This window comes from Corvus kubaryi, unplaced genomic scaffold (assembly GCF_017639235.1).
Source record: "Corvus kubaryi isolate FWS band 111438036 unplaced genomic scaffold, C.kubaryi_AGA036_p1.0 37300, whole genome shotgun sequence".
Taxonomy (NCBI): domain Eukaryota; kingdom Metazoa; phylum Chordata; class Aves; order Passeriformes; family Corvidae; genus Corvus; species Corvus kubaryi.
This window is the reverse complement of record NW_024581093.1, coordinates 7772992-7799401: the sequence shown is the minus strand read 5'-3', so window position 1 is coordinate 7799401 and position 26410 is coordinate 7772992. Positions and strand designations below refer to the sequence as shown.

Sequence of the window (26410 nt, the reverse complement as noted above, 5' to 3'; positions counted from 1 at the left end):
AAGAGAAAATAGGATTCTTGCTCTGCTTATTAAGATGCCCATAGCCAGCAGCTCTTCCAGCTCAGAACATCACTGGAATGCTTCTGTCAGGTCTGGGAACAAATGGGAGGCTGAATGCTGCTCCTGGGTAATGTGTTTTTTTGATAAAGTGGCTTTCCTCCCCCAAGTGCGTGCTTGCAGTAAAATGCCCTGTGGAGGAGGACAGAGATAGAAGCAGTCTTTTATTTTGCTCTTGCACACATGTGTAAGAAATGGCCAGTCCCCCCCTGTAAGCAGCTGTTTTCCACACAATTTACAGATCACATTAGGTTTTTAAGTCCAACCTGAAGAACTCATGTAAGTCAAGGAAGACTGATACATACAATAAATAGTCCTAAGTACACACACACGTGGTAAGAGCTTGCCTCAACATAACAGCTCCCAGCAATTTTAACCAAATCCTTAAAGCAGTTGTGGTGCCTGTCTAAATGCACAAGCCAAACCAACAAGCATTAGTGATGTTGGTAACACTCACAGTGAACTAAAACATGCACAAGGTTTCTTGAGTATATCCATCAGATTTTGCTCCTCTAAGGAACCCAAAGGTGCTAAAATATGCTCGGCATTCCATCCTTCCAGTGGTTTGGGGGTTTTTTTGATAGCAGCAATGCAATTTCTGCTCCAGGTATACTGAAATTTAAGATGTTTTCCTTATATGCACACAGCAGACAGTTCAGCCCTGGGAGCACAGTTCTGCAGATTGCTGCTACTGCATAAAGCCTCTGCCCTTCCCCTTCACTGCACTCACCCCTGAGAACCTCTACAGTCCCAAGTGTCACAACATCAAAAGGGTTTAACAAGGATGCCCCTCAGTCACCATCCCTAATACCCACTGCAAGGACCACATAACTTCAACATACGTAACACTCGTAACAAAATACAAATTCCCATCAGTGTGGATTTCTTCCCTTTGGCATTTTAACAAATTTATGTTTAATTTTTTCTTAGGAAGCACAATTCAGGAACATCCATACACAGCTACCTTTGAGAAAGTTAACATTACACAATAAAACACTGTGATTTTGGTTGTGTTTTTTTCCTATCTTATTTTTCCAAACATATAAATTCTAATATATTGCTATTATTTTTGGGTTCCCTATAGAACACTGTATTCTCTTGCTGGATCCAGAATGACTTGTGCAGTTAAATGCACTTTCAGAAGCTCTTCCTACCACAGAACAAGAACAGCAGCTCATGCTTTCTGTGTCAGGCCAGACTCAGGAGTTACAGGACAGAGTCAGGAGAAGAGCAGCTGTACAATGTCAGCCTTTTCCAGCCTTGCACAATTGTGCCTGTGCCTTTTTTAAAAAAAAATAAAGGTCCAAGCCTTTACTACTTTAAAGGTTTGGCCATATTATTGTTCCCTTTCCAACTGTACTGTGTACAACACATAACAACAATATTTGCTACCATACTTTCTGTGGGCTAAGCACAGTGTATCAAAATTAAAACAACTGTTTCATGAACAGCAACCTACATATTCCAGCAAAGTCTGTAAGAGATGACAGACTAAAGTTAAGCATCTTAAAAGTGCAGTTTTGAAAAGTGAAATTCACAGACCTCAGCAGGAGCTGCAGGGTTTCTGTTCATCAGGAAAATGGGTCTAAAAATTTAGGAATATTTCAGATGGCTTGTGGATCTATAAATATGATCACACCGTTAGGAAAAGAAAAAGGAAAACATTTTACTCACAAGAATGATGTATCATGGTGACCAGGAAAGCAGAGTAGGGGAGGCTGCTGCTGCCTTGTGGCTTCCTCATGGTATTCCTTTCACTTTGCTAAAGCTGCTGCTCAGAGGAAATAGGAGTAGCTTTGGTAACTGTTATCCCTGCGGATGGCTGACACAATTTGGGACTGGCAGGACACTGATTTTCTATCAAAATCTTAATAGGTCACACATACAAAACAGATACACCAATTGATTGTTCATCTAAAGCAGAACTCATTTCACACAATGCCATTGCTGCCAGTGTGATCTGGAGAGCAACTAAGAAAACCTCAGTAGTTGATGTGCTACTGCAGAGCACCTTACAAGTTAGCCAAACTGGCAGGTGTTATTTACATCTCTGATGAAATGAGTTTAAGAGCACATTTTTAATCATATATGGAATATTACATATCTCATAAAGATTTTCTTTTTAGACTACTCCCATTCTTTTCCTTTTGTTTCTGGTCAGACTACCATCAGTTTGTCACTTCCAACTAATTTGAATATGTGCATTTTCTAATTTCCAGTTACAACTTCCCAGATTTTGGTCACTGTTTGGCAAAGGACTCTTCAGAAATGCAGCATCACAGAACATCAGTTCCAGCAGAACATCAGTGCACCACAGTTTAATTTACTGGCCATTTCAGCTTAGAACCAGCCACAACTTAGACAAGTCTGAGAGCAGCTAAGCTGTTTCCTTCTCCCTATTAAGTGTACTAATATACATATGTAGCTTGACTTGGGATTTTTTTGGTGCACTCTGGAGATTATTTTCCATTTTACAGTGAAAAGAGCACAGCCTAGAAATAGATCTGTTTAACTGACTTTTCTCTAATGTCAGTGTTAAGGCCTGGTGACCTCATATGCATGATATGCCATGACATAACCAGCTGCTACTGTCAAGTCAACTGTTCTGCAGCTCATTAACACTGTGTGAAACCCTGAAAGAGATGATTTAAAGCATGTGTATATATGGATATATATATACAAGAATATATGACAAGAATACCTGTCCCTAAGAAATGGTTCCTCTCTACCTCACTAACTGTATTTTGAAAACAAATCCAAAAAAGTTAGAAGTATGTTTCAGAACAGTCTGCTCTCTGAACACAATAAAAGAAACCCCCTGCTATACAAAAAAAAAAATACTGTATGTTTATTATAATTTAGGAATATGAACAAAAGGAAAGTATTTTATAATAGCTTAAAATCCATGGCAATCTCTCCTGTCTTTGTGTCAAAATTTACAGCATATGTGACAGCAGTAGGCTCTGACAGAATTTCTGATTCAATAACAGAGCTGAAGAAATAAACAGCTTGCTTGCAGTGGGGATTCCATTCACAGATTCCCTACAGGAGAGAGTTAAAAGTGAAAGCAGTCAAAATCTCCAGTATTATTACTATACAGTAAGAATGCAGTAAGAGTTCTTGATCCCAGCTGAGCACACAATGATCAACAGTTTTCATTTACACTGCCATCCACTCCACTATGGAACACATAACTTTAAATACCATCTGCTACATCACACACTGAAGTCACCGAGTCAAAAATGGATTTGGCCAAAGAATATTGAGACAGAATACTAAAAATACTTACTCCTTAACCTCCAAATTTTTGCTTTTGTTAAACTGAGATGAGGTTATTTGTATGAAAAAACTCTACTTTGACCTAGCATCCCATTTAAATTCTGAATTTGATTCCAAACTAGGGAGCATTTGGATGTAAATCAGACTCCGATTTTAAGGTACATCTCCTGCTCCCCACTAAAACATGAACAGGTATTTTTACTAATTCTGACTACACAGTATTCAAACAGAGCAACAAGGGGCACTACATAATCCAAGCATGGCCAACAGAGACCCGCTGCAAACACACAGACTTTGACGTAATAAATTCGATTGAAGATATACCTTTTCATTTGACATTTGCATCAGTCCTGTACTAACGGAGACATCAGCAGCAAGGTGATATTCCATCCACAGAACTGCTCCATGGCTCTTGCCTTTCCTGGGGAGAGGGGCAGGATAAAACCTGTTACTGTACATAATCCTGGCAGCTTAAACACTGCACTAGTGTTTAAGTGAGAGCTGTAAGAGCATGAACAACTCTTTCCTTGAAAGAAAGCTGAACAGCTGACTGAGTTGGTAATTGGGGCCAGCAACTTCTAAAGTATTTGCAGATATGAGATCTAAAAAAGGCATGGAGGAGAACATGTCATAACTACATCTGCTCAGCAGCATAGGCACTTAACCAGCACTGAATAACATGGCATAAATTACACAGCATACGCTGAGAACTTCCTTCAGAGACCCCAGTTTCTATTGACTCTGAATTTAGAGGAAATATTTACCACACACACCATGTTACTTCATGTGCCCGCTCCACAAGGAGCAGAGGTCATGCCAGTGTGCTGCCTGTAAACACAACTGCTGCAAAGGCACAGAAACCCCATGCAGATGGCTCTGGAGTCTATAAAAGCTTGAATTTTGTTTAATGAGAAACACAGCAGTGTTTGAGCTATGTAAGCTCCAGATAGTTATAAAATAAAACTTTCTTGGGTTTTTAATTCTTAACAGCATTTCAAGTTTGAACAGATTTAAGCACAGTCCACAGTTAGAGTGGAAAGTATCTCAGAAGATGTGGCAAATATAAAGATTGCCAGGATTATAGTTAGAAGGAAGAATAGCATATACATTAAAAGCTATTAAAACAGTCATTTTAAAGCTACTAAACATAGTAATTCATTCATTATTAAACACAATAATCTGACAAGCTACGCAGGAGCTTTTTCTGCAAGAACTCAGCAATGGGCAACAAACAGGAAGATTAAAAACATCCAGATAATGCTTTATTTTCTCTTAACTATAAATTAATCTATTTAAATAATAAATCACAGTGACAGCCAGTAAAATGTTATTTTTTTAAACAGAGGCATATTATCTAATCTGATAATACCTAATATTATTGTATTATTGTTATAGCCTATTGTGAATAGCCACAGAAAGTCTGCGTCAGAGCAACTTCCAGAACCTTAGGTCATGTTATTAAAAACTGCCAAGCACATTTGCACCAGTTAAGTGTATTACACTTAAAAGAGCTCTAAACTCAACTCATCTAAAGAGCTGGAACTCTACCTCCTGGTAGAAAAATGGATGATGACAAGAATATTTATTGCACTGAGAAAACTGACCGTAAGAGTTTTACAGAGCCCTCGGTGCTGAGACAGTGTTGTGGTACAGTCTTTGTGAAGTCAAATGTCAAAACTTCCTGTGGGTCTGAGAGTGACTTGCAGGGATACTCCCACAGCGGGTGAGGTTCTGCTTCCCTGGATTCCCTAAAATTCAGAGAATCCTGAAGAAAGGAAAGAATAAAATGAACTGAAAATGATAGAAATGCAAAGAGTCCGTGTTTTTAAGTTAATTATGGGTCCTGAACTCAGAGTATTTAAGCAATAAAGCTTCAAGAGGGCAGGACTGCACTTCTCAGGCACAAGGGAAAAAATGTCCTACATGTGTGAAACCAAATGCTGTGACTGGGGCCCTGATCCCTGAAATAGAAACGGGCACTTTCAAAACACAATGCACTGACATTTTCTTCTCCCTCGAGATGAATTCCTGTACTCCTCCACAATTACTGTAAATGTAATCTCAATGGCTAACTCAAATATGGATATTGACAGCACAGCTCTAGAAACTGACAGAAATCTCAAACAATGAGGTGCTGCCTAATGCACAAGTTTTTCAACAGTCACTAAATGCTTTATTAAGTCAAACTGAATTTTTGTTTTCCTGGGACTTGTGCTGAAACTATTTTTCTTACTTTAATCATATCATCCATAGTCTGGACATCAAAACCTTCACAGATGCCACATGGACTCCGGATTCTCCATAAGTCCTACAAATGAAAACAGGATTTTGTTTGGCTTTATTAAAGGAAACAGGAAATCTTGAAATAATTTTAGCTGTAGCTTAGACATTTGATAGCAAGCCAGATAAAGACTTTTTACTGTGTATATATTCCTAAACCATTACAACTACCACAAGAATCAGAAGATAATTCTGGGAAAAGATTTTTTGAAGTCGGTTAATTCTTTGATCACTGTTTTCAACTCCTCTAAAGAACATTTCTTAAAATCTCTGTGGGTAGTTTATTTTAGAGCAGGTATGGATTTACCAAGATCTAACCCTTACAGCACCTCCACTTTCACTGTCCAGCACAGGTAAGTGCTCCCAGCAGTATCAAACATCTCAGAGCCTACCAGAGAACCACACTTCCCTTTAGGCCCCCAAGGTGGAGTGAGACCATTTTAGCCACTTCACACCATGCCTCTCATGGACTTTAGCAACCCACTGGACAGACAATGATTCAGTTCAACATTTGCCTTTTCTCAGACCTCATTAATGGTCTCTTAACATGACAATTCACTAACTATAGATATATACACTTTTTATTACCTGTTCATTGTTGCACTTACTCTCAAATGTTCCTGCTTTACAAGCTGGCAGCAGGACATTTAAACAAATACCTTTATAACTTCTGCCTGAATACAGCATGAACCAGAGTGACTCTCTAAGAGTCTCTGAATGGTACACCCAGCAGAACTATCAAAACAGACAGGCAGCACTCTGCTCCCTAAATGCAATTATGGATGAAACAAGTTTATAACTGAAGTAATCATCAAATTGTTTCTCCTGGATCCAGGTTTTACTAATTGCTTAACCATGACGACACATCCATTCTGAGAAGACAGAACAGCCTACAGACCCTGTTCCGCAGGAGACCTTGCAACACTGTGTCTATTCCCTCTAACCAAGAACTGGTAAATGCAGAGGTTATTTTTAAAATCCCACAGATTCCAGTCTTTGAGTCTAGATTCACCACTGAGCAAAGAAGAAAATGTAAAATTAAAGCATCAGCTTTGGGGATAGCTTAAGGGAACAAAATACAAGTTAAATGTTCTATCAAAATGTTTATGTGGAATCATCTCTGAACAAACCCTGTATATGGAAATGTAAAACTGAGGCTTAGGTGACACAAATGTTACTCTACATTCTGCTACTAGACTGCTGAATAATCTTCAGTAGTCACTGCATGCTTTGGTTTCCTCATCCAGACCATGGAGAGAATAATGCTTACTTCCTTACAAAATGCTTTGAGGTCTAGGGAACTAAATCCTCTAGATAAGAGAGCAGAATTAGAATTTACTGCTTATCTCAATCTGATTACTGTTGATTAGTCTAAGTATCTGCTCCCTATTACAGAATTCAGATTTACATTATTTACTCAGTATATACTTAAACTCTCTACATTTTTGCAGAAAACTGAAAAAATGTGCATCACAGCTGATTAGTCCCAGAGGGATAAAGAAAAACCCCATTTTCACATGCACAAATCAAAAGCAGAAGTAAGAGAACAAGGTTAAAGGGCATTCGAATAAGGAAACTGTTAAGGGAGAGAAGCTCAGACACAAAAACTACACAGCTGGTGAGCCAGAGGGGAGAAAAGACAACAAAAAAAACCAGGCATTGTTAACAGATAAACTGAAGGCTGGTTTTTTTTATGTGAAAATTCATTAGATTATAGGAGTTTTACTTAAAGATACGTATATTTATTTACACAGCGCTGGACTACAGAGTTCCCTCACTTAAGCTATTGGACTTTACATATTAATGAGGAAAGTACTTCACTAATTTCCATTGTCACTGTAGGTAAGCACTTCACAATCTTTAGGTACAAAGTCCTTAATAACTGAAAAAAGTAAGTTTATAACTTTGTACAGTATCTGAAATATAACTTTTCAAAGTATTTTTAAGATGTGCTCATATTCAGAGCTGTGCACAGCCTTAAGCAGTTGAAAAGAAACCCCCATACAATTGAGAATCCTGCCTACAGTCTTATAAAGCCTTGTTTCAAAAAATGGTATGCTGCAGAATATCGACTTGATACATATATTTATATATAGTATATATAATAACATATGAAATTTTATAAATAACCACAACTGTCACATGCTTCAGCACTCTCTAAATAAATATATTAAAACATGCAGCCCTTTCACTTTAAATGGCAAAATTACTTTAGTTGATTTGCTGACAAGAGATGACTGAAACAACAACATTCACCTTCAAGATATCAAATATTCTTTTCTCAGCTGGTAAGTACGAAACATATTGGACGGTATTAAGATGCATTAAAGTTGTCATTTAAAAGTCCTGAAAGAATATTCAGTTTTAAGTGGATTTGTGTAAATATCTAAACAATCTCACCTGGAACTCCACAATCATCATGTGCAAAGAAGCAGACTGAGGTAGCACAGTGACATTGCTGGCAAGGTGAGTGCTCACAGCTGTCCTGGCATACCAGAAATACAGGTTATGCCACGGCAACAAACTTGTAGTGAAAAATGGCTCTCCCACAAGGACAGAAATCTTGTCAAAGAAAGGAAGACATAAAAATCATTGTAATAAAGTACAACTCATAACACAGGCTGTTTAGATCTTCCAATAGCTGCCAGCGCAATATATTAAGTGAAATCATCTAGATAAAAACTTCTACTGCTCCCTAGGGATTTAATTACTGTATACTGCACATACAGCACACTGGACATTGTTTTGTGGGTTTAGTTATCACATTTTAAATTGAATTTTCCCACAACAAAGTTTGTGAGAAAATACTGCAGTTTGAGTTTGGAAGGCTTTGAAATGAGTGATATAATTCTTAAGTTTTAAAGTATGTTATTACTTCCAAATAGATTGCAATCTTCTTGAGTGAAAGAGCTGTGAAAGAGCTACAGCCTTGTAGAACACATGCAGTTAAACCAGTTAAACTGCCTTAACAACTGGTGCAATTATGCAGCAGGGAAAGTCAGACCCTTCAGAAACAAAGCAACAACCCTCCCACAATCTTTAGTCTCCTTTAGTTTTAGCGGCACATGGTGTGAACCATTTACTCATGACATTTTATGGGAACTGGGACATAACAGGATTCATTGTGGTGGCACAGTAGGAAAGCAAGATTCATTTTTACTTCCTGCTCCCTACTGACCCCCTGAAATTCAGTACACTGAGCAACTGTAACATACCTTTTTATCTTCCAAATGAGAAGGCTTCAGCAACTCAGGACGTGTTTCTATTATTTTAATTTTATCTTCAAGATGATTTGCTTTAAAAAACTAAAATCAAAAAGTAGCACACTGTCTTTATCAAAAGCCACAGTTGAGACCAAAATAATAATTTTATTGAAAATATATTAGAAAAAAACCCCAGTAGCCAGAAGAAATTTTAATATAACTTCCTGCCATAACTCGTGAGGATGATACATGTCTATGGTTCAAGGCTGTATGCACATAGAGCCAACATGTCACACCCAGGGAACTGAAGCACATGCCCTCCATAGTCCTTCAATTACCTACGTAAAAAGGCAGATTCCTCACCTTCATTCATTTATACTTTGAAGCATATGAGAAGGATAACCAAGAAAAGTAAGAATCACTTCAGCTATGGATACACTGCATATTTGGCTTCTCTTTGAGACCAGCTTCGGGTCCTCATTTGCCCACCATTCCTGGTTTTGCACTCCTGAGCTGCAGGCTGAGCCAGACCTCTTTCAAATACACAATGTCAACTAAAGGAGCCACAGCCATATGATGACTTCAGGAAGCTGCTTCCAGACACTTCTTAGGCACCAGCTGCCTCTCCTGAACAGCCTCCACTCTGCTGGCAGAGCCTCCCCTGCCCTTCCCCGAGGCAGAGACAACAGCAGAGCAGGCATCCCCAACTTGTCTCAGCTGGAAGACAACTGCTGGATGCTGCTTGCCAGGTAAGACTGGTGCAGGCTGTGGGATGCTCTCACTGATCCTCAGACACAAACAGCCTGGCCTTTATCACCAAGGCAAAGGCAGCAGCAGAGCAGCAGCTCAAGCAGACAAGCCAAGAGGCATCTGCAGGAGAGATCCAGCTTTAAAAGTAAATGGAATACTCACTTTTTCCATGACAGAACAGGACACACCAGAGTTTTCTAACGTAAACACCTAATGAAAATACACAGTTAGTCAAACTAGCTTTATAGTTTTTAATTAAAAGAATATGTAACTGAAGAATGAAGAAACAGTTCGATGCCCTAGTGAGCACAGTTCATAAGAACTATGCACCTATTCCACAGCCCACTATAATAAACATTTTTAACAACGAAACACCCCCCCAAACTACAGGCTAAATAATTCTGTTTTCACAGCTATACCAGAAAAAAACTCATCCGAATGCAAATATTTCTTTTCCATCTTTAAGTTGCACACAGCATATTAACATTTGTTCTAAGCACATATTTACTCATGAACTAATGCAAGCATATTGCCAGTGTGTCAAATCGTAAATACTGCTTAACATGACCAGACTGTGTCAGCTGGAAAGTGCTAAGAAGCTTTCTGCAGTAAGAGAAAACATTCGTTTTTATCCAAAATTGGTGAATAGTTAAGCAATATACTACATTCCTGCAGATTATATTACATTACACATCCCCAAATATTCAGTTCAACACTAACAGATTTTAGTTTAAAGAGCCTCGTGACATCAAGTAGGGAATTTATATATGTGGGACAGCCAGGAAGCTCTCAGCTCTCAGTTACACACAGACCCAGTATTCTTACTGCTTCCTACTTTGCTTTTACAGCTCTTCCACTCAAGACCAAATAATAAATGTAATTATGGTACATAAAAGAAGAAGAAAACCTTGCCAGACATTAAGGTCCATAGAAAGAGTGCTTCCAAAAGCACAAGATAGAAGATGGCAAACAGGAAGCAGCACTTTCCTTCAAAACTACACATCAGTAAATGTCAAATCTGGTAATTATTTATCTTCCTAGACTTCAGCTTGATCAGAGATGAATTTAACCTCCCCTTCAACACAGTGTGAGCCTATTCCTCACTTATCCCTGATGGGGCACTGGAAATAGTTAAATAATGAGTTGGAAATGAATTACATAAGAGAAAAATACCAACTAAAATGCCAAGATCTGAAAAACAGGATGAAGTACTGTACCTGCTTTGCTCCAAGACAGTGAGCCAGCACAGGCAGCAGACTGCCATCACTGATACAAAGGCAAACACTATCTGTTTTCAGAACCTACAGAAAACAAATAGTCATTGTTATTCTTATTCCATAGGGAAAAGTTTTCCGTACTTTATACACTTTCATATCAAATAATGGTAAAAAATTCTCATTTAATGCCATTGACTTAGGTCTGAAAAAGTTTGCTCAAAAATGTATTAGATGTCTTCATTCAACTACCAATACTACATGTAACAAACACACAGAACTGCTATAAACTCTATGCAAAAATGGCTGCTTACCATTTAAAAATGTAATTAGAGTTTTCAAGACAAAAGTATAACTTACATCTGCTGATGGATAAGAAATATACTTTGTGAGCAAAGTCCTTTGCAGGGGACAAACAAATTCCATAAAGAATTACTGCAAATTAACATTATGTGCATCCATCAGAGAAGCCAATAAAACCTGCAGGCAACAAGCACTCACTTTCCTCAAGGCCTTGATGTATTGGCGTGTTCGGTTCTGATCATTCAGCTCCCCAAAGCGGGCTCTGTTCCAAAGCAGATGAGCATGACACCTACAGACAGGACTCTCCACGCAAACATCTGCTTTATGCTCCTCTTCATCTGCTTTATTTTCCCCTTCTCTGTAGAAAATTTCAATGAAATATTAACTACAGCATCAGTAACATGGTTTTTGCAAACAGGCACATGTATGCATTTTGGCTGATATGCACATTAAAGCATATGAACTCTGCTGTCACTTTTTCGAAGTTACTGGTTCTCCAGAGACATTTTTGTAACTCTGCATTTCCAAATGAAGAGAGGCCAAAAAGAATTTTCACCTTCTTTAAAAGACAAAATCAAGAACCATCCCCATTTTCCCACTGTGATGGTTAGGTACTTAAGGCTTTGCTCTTTCAGCAAACAGTTACTTGTTTGGATTCCTAATTAAAAAAGGCACAGCAAATTCAGACATTTTAAAGCTAGCACTGTTTTTTAAAAATGTTAGCTGCTATCGTCATCACGACCAACATGATTAAGCTCTTTTTAATCTGAGCAGAAAGCAGAAATCTCTAAAAGACAGTGCTGACTAGGAAAATAGAAAATGGAAACACAATGGCAATTATTTCACTTCTTTACCTATGTGCCACCTCAGCTGAGCTGTTATTTTAGGATTTCCAGGAATCAACCATTAGTGTTTTATGTTTCTTTGTCACAGAATGCAACCAGGTACAAGGCAGGAGCTTGCAGTCCAACTGTATTTTTATACATAATGTGTATTTTCCACCTGTGCATTGCCCATGAAGCAGCCTTTCATATTTTTCTAGTCCTTGGGTTCTTACATTGCTCTTCTACAAAACTAGATGCCCTAAGAGCAGCAAATACTCCAGCTAGGAGTAGTACAGCAGCCTTTTTCACAAACAGATTGTTACCTGGCTTTCTGCAGGTTGTACCACACAGAGTACTCATCACGACAGGCAGTCAGGTACAACTTCTCACCCTGCAGAACTGGCTCCTCATTTGGAAGAAAATAAACACACTGCATCCAGTGATCTCTCCACTGAAAAGGGTTATATATATACAAAACCTTAAGAACTCGCTCATAAATAGCAAATGGAAAGTAAACAAATAGCAGGAAATCAATTAGGGAGAATAGGCACAACTTCGAAAATGCACTATTAAGAATCTCATTCAAGTTAGCAAGGCTGAATAAATACCACTATTACATGTTGAATAATATTGATTTCTTGCAATACAATAAGCCTGAGACCACTGGCTTGCTCACTAGCCAAGCTTCTATTTCAACAAAATTAAAAGCAATCCAAAATTGCTTTGCATTTATTAATGCTGTTCCACCTCCACAGTTCACTTGTTAGAAACTTGTATTGAATTGCTGACAGCCTCATGCACCTAGAATTACATCACTTAGTGTCACTCTGGTCACGGCACAACCCTTTTGTGTTTCAAAAAGCTGGTTTTTGCACTGCAAGTATCCCATGCTGAACAGTCATTCTAAGCTGACTGAACACCTCCAAGTTTAATATTTGAAATTATCATTCTCAAACATAAGTGTAGACAATCAATAATTTTGTAACTTATTTTTTGACTAAATTCATCCTACTAGTAAATACATTCACACAAAACCACAGGAATTTGACTTAATAGTGATAGGGTTTCTCTAAATATCCGTATCAATCCAGCATTTTCCTACACCAGCCTCTTTTTTTTACAAGCATATAAACACACTACCATAAACATAACACTTATTTGGAAATTTAATAGAAGAACTACATGGAAGCAAACCACAGACTAATATTTTAACCAGGGATAAAGACTAGTTAAGGAAAAAGATACAGAAATCTTTATTTCTTGAAAGTAAAAGAAATAACAGTACCTGGAAGTCAGCTTCGGTCTCTAAGTGTTACATAAAAATTACTCTTTAATATTGAAGAAAACCTCAAACAGGCACATACCATAGCTAAAATTTCTACAGTTTGCTTATTTAGCATCTTCCAATACTTTAGACATTAGCAAAGTTCCTAAGCAATTTAAGGCAGAGCTGCTTAAACCCCCCAGTACTCAGAAGAGTTGCTCAGTCATCTGACAATGGTATCTGAAGGCTCAGTATTTTACCTGCAAAGCAGAAGTGGGTTTTACCCAGTAGGGAGCCATTGTACAGTTTATCATCCCAGAGGGGTCCATGTCAATATCCCACCAGGAAAGGACAATTTGTGCCTTGCCAGATTTCACAGGCTCCAGCTGCACTCTATAATAGGTAGAAGCACTCTGTACTGGCTTACTGAAATCCACACTGCAGAGAGAGAAGCATGAAAATCGTAAAAAGAAATAGTTCAGCATTCTTCAGAAATTCCCACCAGCTTCTTAAGCTGAATGCACAGCTTATATGAAAGGTGTAACAGGGTAACTTTGTTCTGAACAAAACAATGTCTCCTTTACCTGAACATTGCCACCACATCACTAAGGGTAGTGAAGTCACTTAAAGGCATCTGGTTCAGTTGGATATCACAAACAGAAGGAACACCTGGACAGTTCTCCATTTCTGAAGGGGGAACAAGAATTTTTTCACCATCCTCTGCTTCAACATGAACAGGAAACAGTTTCTTCCAGGACCACATTCTTTTGGATTCCACTAACTGGACATACACTGTTGCCCTGTGAGGTACTGCCTCACATCCTTCCTGAGTGTTCAAAACAAAGGGTAAAAACATACAGTAAGTTTGACTTATTAACATGAGTGAAAATTAAATCAATTGAAATGCAAGCCCACTTAAAGGAAAGTTGGACTGGGAGCTTCGAAATCTAAAATACAAATTATTTTGGAGACTTTTGTAACATCAGAGCAATTTATCTCTCTGTGAAATAGAATATACGTATCTATCCTGTTCAGTGTGGTTCAGCAAGGCCAGATTACTTCATTAACCATACATTATCAGTTTACTAGCCTCAGTTAAACTTGCATTTCCACTCTCATTCTGAAATAAGAGATTTATCTTGGGCTTCTCAAGGCAGAAATCTAGTAAGCTATCAACAATAAAAAAAGAGTTGGTGATTGCAATGAGAAAATAAGAAAAATAATTTACGCAAGGACAACTTTGTATCCATGTTTAAAGAGTAGAAAACATACAAGTTGTCCTAAAAATCCCACAATGAACTAAGAGCCAACCATGAAGTCCAAAAACAATGCTTTTACAGAAAAAAAGACTAATTGCAATTTGGAATTATATATGGAGAGCAGTACAAAGTTATGGAGTGCTACTATGTTTATAAAGTGTCTTTTAAACTGGTGAAAGGAAACCTGGAAACCTAAATAAAGTTTTGCCATCCACATTTTAATGAAGGGAAAATATAAGAAAATGTAGAAGAGAAAGCCCTAAAAATTATACCTGTAGATCATATGTTCAAAAAAACCATACTGATTTAAATACAGTGTTTAAAATATTTTCACATGCAAAATGCATAAGGAGTAGTAAGAGCACAATAGGAAAAAACAACCAAAAATGAACCAATGCCTGGGAGGTAAAGTTCATCAAATTTAGGAGAATTTAATTTTTAAAACATCTTGGAACGAAGATGTTATTAAGAAGAGCTTCAAATCAGGACTGGATGCCTTTCTGAAAGACACTGGTTAACCAGCAAGTTATTGGTTTCAACACAAAGCAACCAGGTGTTATTTCAGAGCCTGTGATTTACTAGCAGAGCTAATGGTGTATTTACCAAGGGATACAGAAGCCTAAGTTCTGTATAATCTCCATCCTACTTCAAGAAAAAGCAGAAGAATTTCTCTACTGATAGATGTGACATACTTTCTGTTTTCTTACCTGTACAAGGTATTTGTGTGCGTGCTCATAGGTTGGTAAAGCTCCTTCTCCTATCAGCTCTGTATCAAATAATTCTGTTACCAGGATGTTTGCCCGACACTGCATATCTCCATCTAAAAGACACAAATTAATATCGTAATGTTAAGCCTTTATGTAAGTCTTTCAAGAAAATGCTACGTGAATACACAAGTAATTAAAAAAATTATTCCTGTCAGAGAGTCTGCTGAAGACTGGAAATTATTTTCCATTTGAAATGCAAATGGCTACTGAGATATTACCAGAACACTGTCTTTCAAAGTAGATTTCCAGTGTTACTTTCTGGATTGTAAAGTATCACAGAATCCTTAAGGTGGAAAAAACCTTTAAGATCAAGTCCAACCACCAACCCAGCACCATCTCCATGTCCACCACTAAACCATGTCCTCAAGTGCCATATCCACATGTTTTTGAACACTTCCAGGGATGGTGACTCCATCCTTTCCCTGGGCAGTCTTCAATGTTTCACAACCCTTCCTGTGAAAAAATTTTTCCTAATCTCCCACCTAAACCTTCCCTGGCACAACCTGAGGCCATTTCCTGTCATCCTGTCACTTGTCACCCAGGAGAAGAAGCCAACCCTCACCTGGCTACAACCTTTTCAGGCAGTTGTAGAGATAAGGTTCTCCTCTTCTCCAAGCTGAGCACCCCCAGCTCCCTCAAGTGCTCTCGAAGTACTTGTTTTAATTAAAAATATATGAGGAATACGAGTAAGACATATTTCTTCATAATTTTCAGGTACTTGACATTTTTTTTTAAGCCTAGCCTATTTTTCTCACCTGGGCCAACTGTGACTTCAGTGGAATGCTTGTTGATTACTTTGATCTTGTCAGAAAAACCATTTTTCTCCACTATCTTCACAGCAGCATTAGCCATAGGCTTAAACACCTGTGAACAGCAAGAGTGTAACAAAATGGTACCCTCATGTCAGCTTTCAAAAATGGAAGGGCACCAACACAAAATGCAATACATTTAGTTCTGAAAAAAATTAACATCCTCTGTATCTTCTCCTATGTTTTAAGTCCACTACCATGAAACAAGGCAACGAGCTTCACTTGAAAAATTCAGACCTCCACTGTTACAGAGTATCAGTTGCCTCCAAAAGCTACTCCAATTTAACTTTTGAAACACAAGAATACATATTAATATTGTAGCATTTACATTAAACAAACTAATTTCTTTGTAAAAATAAAAATATATACACATACATCAACAGAAACCCCCAGAGACTTACAGGTGCTGAAGACACTGTCAATGAAACCAAAACAACCAGCACTGAGATAGTCACTGAAATAGGCCAAAACCCTGCTTTTATTAACAGTGCAATTGTGAAGAGAATTTCTGTTTCCTTCAGAACAAAAATAAGAGAGATAGTCTGAAAATAAGAGCATCACAAAGAATGTGTTGAATATGTGCAACTCCTAACAAATGCTCACCTCAACTGCATAGCAGAAATCTGCCCCGGCCGAAGCTGCCATCATGGACAGGAGTCCTGTGCCTGTCCCTATATCCAGCACAATTGCTTTCTCACCTCTCTCTTTAACTCTGCTCACTGCAGCACGAATACCTTGGTAGTATTTCACATTCTGCGGAGAAGACAAAAAAAATCAGCAACCTTTTACCCATTTATGCTTTTAAAGACATCTTGCGTTCTCTGACTGTGAATTTATAACCAGAGAGAGGCCTACTGTGGAAGCACCACAATAGTCTTTCAAAAGATTACTGATGGAATAATAATTCCACTTTTACAGCCTTTGAAATTTCATCTAATGAGCTCTCTGTCAAAAATGTCAAACACAGAACAGCAAAATCGGCTACCGAATATAAAAATGTTCTGCAGTAAACAACAGAACACTAAAGTAAGATGTAAGAGGGCATCTGTCGATCTAAGAGCAGGTCTGGTACCTTAGAGAGTACAAAAATGTAATCATTTAATCTTTCAGAAAAACCTATACAACAATCAGTGACAGCTATTCAAGAGAAATGAAATGGCTCTTTTCCCACCATTCAACAGGGTTTTGCCTCTATACTTACTCTGTCCTTATCATGAAGCATATCTGCATAGCGTGACCTGCAATAAAAGATATTCCAGTTAAAATACTCCATTCTGCAAAGCAACGTGGCCCATACATGCACAAAAAACTGACATATGCTTTGAGGATCTGAAGTGTTTCTCAAATCTAAGGGATAATGTAATTTCAGTGATCTGGCCATCAGCATATAAATGAACTCATGAACCACTGGCACAAATCCTCTCCACATAATGGGCCCAAGGCACAGACCTATGAAACAGCTGTGAAGTAGCACCTGAGACAGATGTAGAGTTATACAGAGCAATGAAAGACAGACTACTAATGACCGATCATTTTTTATTAAGACTTAAACTTCTTTGGTTCCCCCTTCTTCACGGGTTGCACTACTCAAACATACCCCAAAATATATCTTCCCACATTCTCTGGCTGTTACACTAAGCTCTTAAAAAGGCAGAACAGGAACAGACAACTGGCAGTTATATTTTGCACTGGCATTTAAAAGAAATTTAGTCAATGAATTTTGCCCCACCTCAGTCACTGTCAGTATTAGGATCAGCCCCACAGAAAACATTTTAAAAAGTTTACAAGGAAACTATTTGGAGAATAATTCACAAAATTCGACATTGACAGTTCTGCCTTGTACACCACTGGGCACATTTACTGACATTCAGACTATTCTACAGTCTGTTTACCTCATGCCCTTGGAACTTCTACAAAGACAGACCCCCCCCAAACTACCATTAAAAAAAAGTTGGATTTGCTCGTTTTTTGGTATCTTTTAACGGAATAGCAAGCTACTTTTCCAAGCATACCTTGCAATCTCCTGGTGGTAGTCATAGTCCTCACCCTCTTCTAACCACTCCATCGAACCAGTGGTTGGATTAGCTCTTCCACAAAAGGTCTTCATGATCAATCTCAATTTGTATTGTATTATTTATGTATTATGTACAGTTTTGACTTCACTTCAATATAATACACCAAATACTGGCTGTGAAAAAAATCCAAACCAACCATAAAACTTTTAGTAAACACAACAGGCATCGCTTTAGCTCTGCATACTTGTACATTTCCCCCACTACACCTGCCTTGGCCAGAAGTACGAGTGACTGCTTTACGCTTCTTTCATAAGGACGTTTTAAGCTAAAATCTGTCACCTAGTTCTAAACTGAAAGGGAACCCTAAAGATCATCTAGGTCTAATCCCTGAGAACACAACACAGAAAAAAAACCAAGCCAGCAGTAAATCCTCATGGAAGAACCCCCGTAAGTGAGCACAGCGGGCCGGCGGCGGCCCCTCTCCCGGAGTCCCCACAGCCTGCCCGAGGGGGGACCCGCAAATCCCACGCCGGGACCGGGACCAGGACAGGCCCGGACCTTCCCCGCCTCAGGAATGAGCTGCGATGGGGGACGGCCAGAACACTCTCCACCATTCCCTGCCCGGAACCAGCGTGGCGGGCCCGAGAATCCGCGGGCCCGAGAATCCGCGGGCTCGTCCCCTCCTCAGAGCCCTAGGCCGGCACCTCCGCAAGCCGCGTGTACCTACCCCGGATACCGCGTGTGCCTTCCCCAAGCAGCGCGGACACTCCCCCGCCGCCGAGCACGAACCGCCCCGGCCCGGCCCGGCCCGGCCCAGCCCAGCCCAGCCCAGCCCAGCTCGGCCCGGCCCGGCCCGGCGTGCCTGTGCGGGCGCTCCCGCCCCTTCCGCGGGCGCCATGGCGGGCGCGGCCGTGCTGCGCGTGCGGCGGAAGCGCGGCGGCCCCGAGCCGGCCGAGGCGCTGCTCCTCGCCTGCAAGCGGCGCCGGGCCGAGCCCGTGGAGACCAACCTCTTCAAGCTGGTGGCGACCGTGTCCTCCAAGGTACCGGGGCCGGGGCAGGCCGGGTCGGGCGGTGTGGGCCGGCCGGTGCTCCCGGAAGGGTTTGGAAAGCAGCGGCTCTCTCTGGCTGCTCCTTGCGGCCGTCTCAGGCTCCCCTGTGGATGTGGTGGTCTGGAGAGAAGCCCAGCTCCGAGCAGCGCCGGCCTGTCCCGGTAGCCGAGGGCACGGCGGCTCCTCCTGCGCTGTGACAGCCGCGGACAGGGCAGGACCGGAGCTACGGGCCGCAGCACACAGGGGCCACCGTGACAAGCTTTGCTCAGCACTCGCTTTTCTGTATTTAGAGACTATTCTTCATTTGGAAACTATAGAACAGTCAGTAAGTGTAGCTTAAATTTCTGCTGTGTGAGATGCTGAAGCTCAGCCCTACTTGGATAACAACTACCATCTGCCATCCAGCCTTTTATATTAAGACTATTCTGTCTTGGAAAACGATCTTCTTAGGACACGATAAAGGATATTATGCCCTAAATTTAGGTGCATTGCAGTCTTCCAAAGGCCTGTGTTTTTGTTTGGAGGGTTATTTTGTGCCATAGGGTTGTTTAAAAATCAAATTGAAATAGTCTAAGGACTTTTGTTCTGTATCTTCTGCTTTTTTCCCCTCATAACAAGAGAATGTTATTGTTGTGTTGCTTTAAGTAATAGTAGAAGTTACTTGAATGTTGTTAGGTTTATTGGTACTGCAGCTCTTAATCCTTTCTAGGAAGAAGTATGACTTGCTACCTTGATGGTGTCATTATATTCCTCCTCCTTTTTGTTCTTTTTTCTCAGAACGAACCAGTTCAGAAGTATGTTAAAGATGCCATCACACGAGACAAGGCAGCTCAAAGCCTGCGCCCCTCTTTGGGAAGCACTCAGCGGATCCTTCAGGAACTGCGTTCTGCCAAGCAGGTGAAAAGGAAGGAGAACCGTTACCGTGTGATATCCAGCCATCGGCCCGACTGCACCCAAACAGCTGCACCTGCCACACACAGCGAGGCTGCGCTCGATGGGGACAGGTCAGACTCTGCAGCACAGCAAGATGCTTCACCAGAGGAGAGTGGTGCTGTCCATAAGAGTTCAGACTGCTGTGGAAAATTCCAGCTGTTTGATATTGTACAAGAAGAGGAGACGGGAGACTCCAGTGTAACGGCTGCAAACCCACAGGTCAGCTATGAACTTAGCATGCTTGAAGTACTTTGGTATCACTGTTGAGTGGTACACGTGGGCTGACTGCTGTGGGAGTTTGCTTGCACTCTAAGTATTCCACTATTTAACAGGAGCCTTAACTGGACTGCAAGTTGGAATGTTTCATGAGGATCCTAAGTGCATTAATGTTGAGACAGACTGTGTGTGGAGCTGCTGCTTAAGGAAGGGCTTGTACCAGCCTCTTTTTTTCTTTGCCCTGGTCTGATGTATAAGTTCTCTGTTCATCTGTCAGGTGGATCTCTGAGGTTTTTTAATTAATTTCTCTACCTAGAAAAGGAAAAATCTAATTCAGTGCCTTTTCATCTACCCAGATGCATAGGAACAGCACTTGTAGGCAAGATTCCCTCAAGGAAAAAACGCTCCTTTCTCATAGTTCCAATATACAGTTTTATTGTATATTTTGTTTTAGCAGAACTCCAGGTATTTGATAGACTGCTCAAGTCCCTACATGCTGTTTTCATTGGTACTAGGAGTTCAGTATGTTTTCAGTTGGAGGAGTATCTGCTCAATGTCTAGCGTGGTTGTAAGCATACAGAGTTGTGCCTTCTCTGTAAGGTCACCTTGTATACAGAGTGTTGGTAAGATTTTGTATTACAGACTCACAGCCACATGGGAAAGAAGGTGAGAGGGCTGTCTGTGCTTTGGTAATTCCTTCACTGTATGTAAGTACATGTGGATGCTTTCTTTATGCAGCCTATCACAGCTCTGAGGAAAACTTCAATGCTTAAAGAGACTGGGTGAGGGCAAGCCCAGCCAGCTGTCAATCCTTCAGCATTTCCTACAGGTTATTTCAGGGCTTTGACATCAAAGTTTAGTATGAACACTTACTTTCTATTAAGCAGGTAGTTCAGACAGGCATTTGAATTTTGTTAGGTAACTGTTATCCATCCCTCTGCTAATTAGAAAAAACAAAACTGAAGTAGTATCAGAATTTTCCTCTTACATTTTTTTAGAACTAGCAGTAGGTGTTGAAAGCAAAGAAGTGAGCTTTCTTCTTCATTCTCTTAAGTATTTAGAAGAAAATGAACAGCAGGTCTGCAGCTGCTCCTCAGAACTAACTAGTTCAGGAGATACCACTGGATTGGAAAATACTCTTAAAAGCTCTAGGAGGGAAAAATTGGTGCAAAAAACTGCCTGTGTAGACCTTCAAGTGCAGATCACTGAAACAAATACATTGCAAATAATTTATTAGGGAGGAGAAAACATGAAGAAATTTCTTCTGTGTTAATGTTGAAGAAAGGAAATAAAAACTGTATCTGTAGGGCCTACCAGCCTTTTTCTGTTCACCTGTCACATTTCCATTGTTTCTCCTACACACTTTGTGTACTGTCACCTGCTTGCATATTATCCACACTACTGTCTGCACATGTTTCTGCAGTGCTGCAGGTGTAATGCTCTACACAGCACAGGCCGTCTTAAAACCTGTATTTTCAGTCAGTGTGTCAGCAGAAATGGCAGTTCTATGGAGCTGTCATATCCCCTTCAATAATTTTTAATGGCCTGGTCACAGAAGTTTTCTCTTAGTATCTGAATCATGTACTAGGGAAACATGCACAGTACTACAATAATTGGAAACTTTCGGTGTCTTTCTGTTCTAGGTTGCCAGTATTCTAAAAGCATTCCAATAGGAAAGTGTTTCAGTCTCAGATTTCAGTGGCATCCTTGGCTAGCTACAAAGAGAACTGTTTGCTGTAAATAAGACTTTGCATGACTTTAGTGGAAATACACATTTTTTGTTTTTTCTCAGCAGAAGACTGATCCAGATGCAATTCTTTGCAATGCAGTAGAGATGATCCGTGAGCGTTTAAATGTTTCCGAAGATGGTAAAAAAGAACACGGTGCCAAAGAAGATGAGTATGTTTATGACATCTACTATAAGGAAACATCAGCCCCCGATTGGATTGAAAATATCCTTTCTGTACAGCCCTATAGAGAAGAATATGAATGGGTAAGGGTGTGGAAAAAACGATCTTTCTCGAATAGAAAGGTCATAAATAAAAGATGCTTAAAGTCCTGCTATTAAAAGTTGCCATGCCAAGAAAGGTCCTTTAAGATAGATACTACATGTATGCTCAGTGACTTCTGCGTTAGGCCTTCTGTAACTGCCAGTCCCGTGTTTCTGCAGGTTACTCTTGATCCAAGGAAATCATATGACAAAGTGAAAGAGATGGTGCTCATGTAATGAGAAGAATCTTTCTTCTTTCAAACTGCCAGTTAAATTTTGGCACACAAATGTAAACTTGAGTAATTCATGTCTGGCTTGTGATTAGGAGGCAGCCATTAAAATGTCATTGTAAATATGACTGAATTAAAAGAAGAGCAAGGGGGGACACAATTTTTTCAGTATTTGAGGACTTGACTTTAATCTTCATATGAGATATTTTTTCATAATAAATTGTTCTTCAGTGACTGTGGAGTTAGGAAGTTCAATGTAAGCTTTAGTCTTTTGTTGTATAGATCCTGTGATCAACAGACTTGTATACTGGGAACCTGAAGCTACTTTCTCTCTTCCTTGCTCTATTACACTACTGCTGAAGTGAGTAGGATTAAGTTAGACATTACCATTTAAATGCTGGAGTGGAACATGTAGATGTGTGACTTAACTGATTTTTCACCTAAAGCAGATTTGAAGTGTTATGGTGAAGGCAGTGACAGCTCAAATTCTCCTGCAGTGTGCCTTGTGTCAATGCAGAATTCATTCTGCCTGCCATCAAAAAGTATCTCCTGGCTCTCTGATCTGTATAGTGTTGCACAGGTGGATGAAAACCCTTAACATTCACTATAAATACAGACACTCAGCATTATGTTTTGTGTTGACATGCAGGTAAATGATGATCCTGGTCCAGAGGAAGTATATGAAGATGAAGATGATGAAAATGATGAAAATAACTGGCGTAATGATTATCCTGAAGAAGATGAGTTCTTACCTGAGGAAGATGGAGAAAAAGGTACACCTGTCATAAATGCTGTTTGCTTTCTTGCTGTGCATGTATACATCCCCTCTTTTAAAAGCAACCCCTAAAAAAGCAACTCTTAAAAAAGCACTGCTGGGGTAGCATTCTGCTCTTACAATGGTGAAATCTGTGTAGAGGAGTACTATCTTTCTTGCAACTAAAAGAGATATGAGAGTTTTTGAAAAGACAAAATTGAGAAGCCAAATTAAGGCTGCTGCAATTGCAAAAGTTTGCTTGCTTAGAGAAGGAATCCATGACTTGGGTCCACATGGTCATGAAACACTGCCTCTGGCTTCTTAAGCCCTACCCCAGAGTACTTCAAGCACAATTCAAACCTCAGCTCATACGGAAGTTGTTCAGACTTAGTTTCTCAAGAAGCTTAAACTCATCTGATTAACTTAATTATTTAAGTAAAAAGAAGGGATAATCTAGAAGTGTTTATGCTTTCCCTATAGACTCTGAGGACAGCTTCAGTGATGAGGACCAGTGTTACATGAGAAGAACATGGGACAAATACCAACAGGAGGTTTTGCAGGAATTCGGATACGATGAGATTGAAGATTTAGGTTCTGACTAATAGCCTGTTTTGGGAGATGAAATGCATACTGGAGGTGAATGTCTGCTGCTGTAGGAGAATGTACTATCTGAGCAGCCAACTTCAGCTGGTGGATATTAAACAGATGGTGCGAGTATGGCCACTTGACAACACAAATTTTGTTCTAAGCACAAGATACTCTGTGCTTTAAAAAGAATTTTCTGTCCATTGCATGTATTAAAGTTCTGAAGGGACCTTTTATTTATTTTTGTTTTCCCAAAGCTGCATGCCCAAGAGTTTGTACCTGTAGCAAATGTACCTCCACATATATGGAGGTACTGTTGGCAGCAGCCCTTCTCGTCATGACTAATGTGTCAGGTTGCACAAGAAGATTGACCTGTCTGCCCTGATGGCAAGTGGAAGTCCTGGAAAAAGGCATCCTATCCTACTGCTTTCTACTTCATTTGTTCCTAAGTGTCAAGTAACTTTCTTCACAAGCATTTGAGCATATGAAATGCCTTGACCTGTCCATTACTCTCCCCCAGTAGTTTTACTGTTGGAGTAGAACAATGTGCATTTAAATTGTAAATAAAAAATTTTTTGACCAAGTTTTCTTTACTCATTTAAAGATCACAGGAGTTGGTACAGCTGAACCCAGGTCACCATTTTAACTTGCATTTGTACATCTTTAAAACAATTCCATTGTATCTGTTTGGACACACGAAGTATTTTAGCACTTGAGTCTGTAAAAAATAGCTAATAGGATTAGCTCTTAGCTGGTCGATGTCATTCATGAACTGCAGGCTGCAGCAGTGACTTAGGCCAATTAGTTTTCACTGTTAATGGCAAAGTAGTGGAGGCAAGGTATTTTTGTTTGCTTCAGAGAAAGGTTAACATGGCAGTGCAATAATCCAAGTATCCCCACTATTATTCAAGTCACTGATGCCACTGGTGCACCCTTTGAAGCATATATTGCTTCAGATATAATCTTGTAATTACAAGATTTAGTTCAACTTAAACGCACAAAACCATACATGTGGCCAAACTCAGGTCAACTGAGACAGACATTCTGAACTAAGGTAAAAGTCTCAGGTATGTTTTTGAAGTACATTTCACTTTGCCAGACAAACAGGCTGGCTTCTTGTTGCCTTTTGCTGCACCAAAATTCAATATTAAAACTATCCTGATTTTAGGCTTAGAGCTTTGGAATTACAAAGACTACGAATTAGCATATGTGTGCTGCAATAGTGCTTTTTACTTTTGTTTTTATTTCTAGTTTTCCTCCCTGCTACTTCGCTTTCAAGATCTAGCATCTGCCACAGAAATTCTACTATAGATGGAAAAGAAAGTTAAGTGGTTTCTGTGAGGTTTTAGATGGTCACTTTCTAGTGAACAGCACTGAAGTTTATAAAGGGAATTTTCTGACTGCTGAGGTAACTCAGCTACTGTGTGTTCACTGAAACAGTTCAGAAACAAATGCTTACAGGCTTCAAACTGAACATTTTAATTTCAGAATTTTCATAAAACCTAACAGAAATTGACAAAGCACTAACGAGTTAACAAAAAATCAACAACCATTAATCAAATCTTTAGTGCCAAGGTGCTTTGCTGATTAACTCCTTGCCACAGTCAGATACATTTCCATGTAGCCCACAGAATAAAAAACTTCAAAGGGAGAAAGGTTGGTTCAGTCTTTAAATAATGGAGCAGAACTTAATTTATCATTAGGGGCAGAAAAACTAATGAAGTAGTTTGTTGTGACCAGTTGTCTTCTGGGATAAGAACTGAGATAGTACAGCAAATCATTTCATGCAAACATCCATCAGAATTAAGCTGGAAATGACTTGGTCTTTGGAGTCAAAGTGGGTTTTAGTCTAACTTAATAATGGATTACTTTACCACTTGGTTCGGCAGAAATCTAATTTGATCCATTAGCTCTTATCATTTTCATACCAATTCTGAAGAAGAAACACTATTAACACACAGCTTGTGTGTGGAGGTGATGAGTAGGTAATCATTATCCAATGAAAACCTGCCCTGAAAACATGCCACAGTTTAGGAGGATGACACATGGGCATGATCTGTGTTGAAATCCATCTGCAAGTAAGAACATTTTCAGCATTTCTGGAAGACCACCGAAAACAGTTTTCCTGTGTCTTCCAGTTCCAGCTCTTCCCTTTCATTTTTGTAATTGCTTTTTCCTCCCTCCTGCTTCTTTTAATGGCTTTAAACTTTAGTTGGATTTGATTTCTAACTTCTTTTCTTCATTTGTGTCCATCTCTGTTAAAACACAGTAGCAGAGCAGCTGCATGTTTCGTGTAACTGCACCTGCACAGAAATTGGAGATAAATTAGAACAACAGCCACCTATCTCAACTCTAATTACAAAACACATCTGACTAATGAAAGCTCTCAGGAATGCTGTCTCACTTCTCTTTAGGGAAACAAACAATAAAATAACTGTCTCCCATTCATTATTTTTAACAGACAGTATCTTAGACTGTTCTGTTGATATCCTAGGGTGTTTTGCTTCTTAGGCACCCTGCTAATAACTGAAGTGAAATATTTTTTTCTCTGTAATTAAGAGTGTAAAATTGGTGGAATAAAAAAGGTAAAACTAACAGCACACAGGGAAAGCTACAAGTTTACTGAATA

At 39.6% G+C, this 26410-nt stretch overlaps 3 protein-coding genes across 11 annotated transcripts in view; 1 reads left to right on the top strand and 2 right to left on the bottom strand.

Annotated features, from left to right (window-relative positions):
• Positions 1 to 204: 204 nt before the first annotated feature.
• PRMT7 (protein arginine methyltransferase 7) lies at positions 205 to 18843 on the bottom strand. Of its 3 annotated transcripts, none has more exons than XM_042027454.1 (18): positions 18752 to 18843; positions 18022 to 18197; positions 17211 to 17247; positions 16613 to 16762; positions 15956 to 16064; positions 15141 to 15253; positions 13759 to 14000; positions 13435 to 13612; positions 12234 to 12361; positions 11285 to 11444; positions 10787 to 10870; positions 9732 to 9779; positions 8832 to 8921; positions 8017 to 8178; positions 5570 to 5644; positions 4941 to 5101; positions 3661 to 3757; positions 205 to 3099 (listed from the first exon to the last, which is right to left on the bottom strand). In XM_042027454.1, exons 2-18 carry the CDS (start codon positions 18114 to 18116, stop codon positions 2944 to 2946), a joined length of 2085 nt encoding a protein of 694 aa, XP_041883388.1. In that variant the 5' UTR covers positions 18117 to 18197; positions 18752 to 18843; the 3' UTR covers positions 205 to 2943. The 3 variants fall into 3 exon arrangements, with proteins under 3 accessions (XP_041883388.1, XP_041883389.1, XP_041883390.1); XM_042027455.1 differs by lacking the exon at positions 18752 to 18843 and adding an exon at positions 18583 to 18735; XM_042027456.1 differs by lacking the exons at positions 8832 to 8921; positions 9732 to 9779.
• Positions 18844 to 18906: 63 nt separating this feature from the next.
• SLC7A6OS (solute carrier family 7 member 6 opposite strand) lies at positions 18907 to 24364 on the top strand. 2 transcript variants are annotated; one of them, XM_042027452.1, is made up of 5 exons: positions 18907 to 19064; positions 19851 to 20225; positions 22018 to 22215; positions 23092 to 23215; positions 23677 to 24364. In XM_042027452.1, the coding sequence occupies exons 1-5, from the start codon at positions 18921 to 18923 to the stop codon at positions 23796 to 23798; spliced, it is 963 nt and encodes a 320-aa protein (XP_041883386.1). In that variant the 5' UTR covers positions 18907 to 18920; the 3' UTR covers positions 23799 to 24364. The 2 variants fall into 2 exon arrangements, with proteins under 2 accessions (XP_041883386.1, XP_041883385.1); XM_042027451.1 differs by having other exon boundaries at positions 22015 to 22215.
• Positions 24365 to 25236: 872 nt separating this feature from the next.
• SLC7A6 (solute carrier family 7 member 6) overlaps positions 25237 to 26410 on the bottom strand; it is a 32076-nt gene continuing 30902 nt past the window's right edge. For all 6 annotated transcript variants that reach the window (XM_042027446.1, XM_042027445.1, XM_042027448.1 and 3 more), the window contains one exon: positions 25237 to 26084. In XM_042027446.1, the coding sequence (XP_041883380.1) occupies positions 25990 to 26084 (95 nt within the window). In that variant the 3' untranslated portion in view covers positions 25237 to 25989. The remainder of the gene's footprint in view (positions 26085 to 26410) is intronic.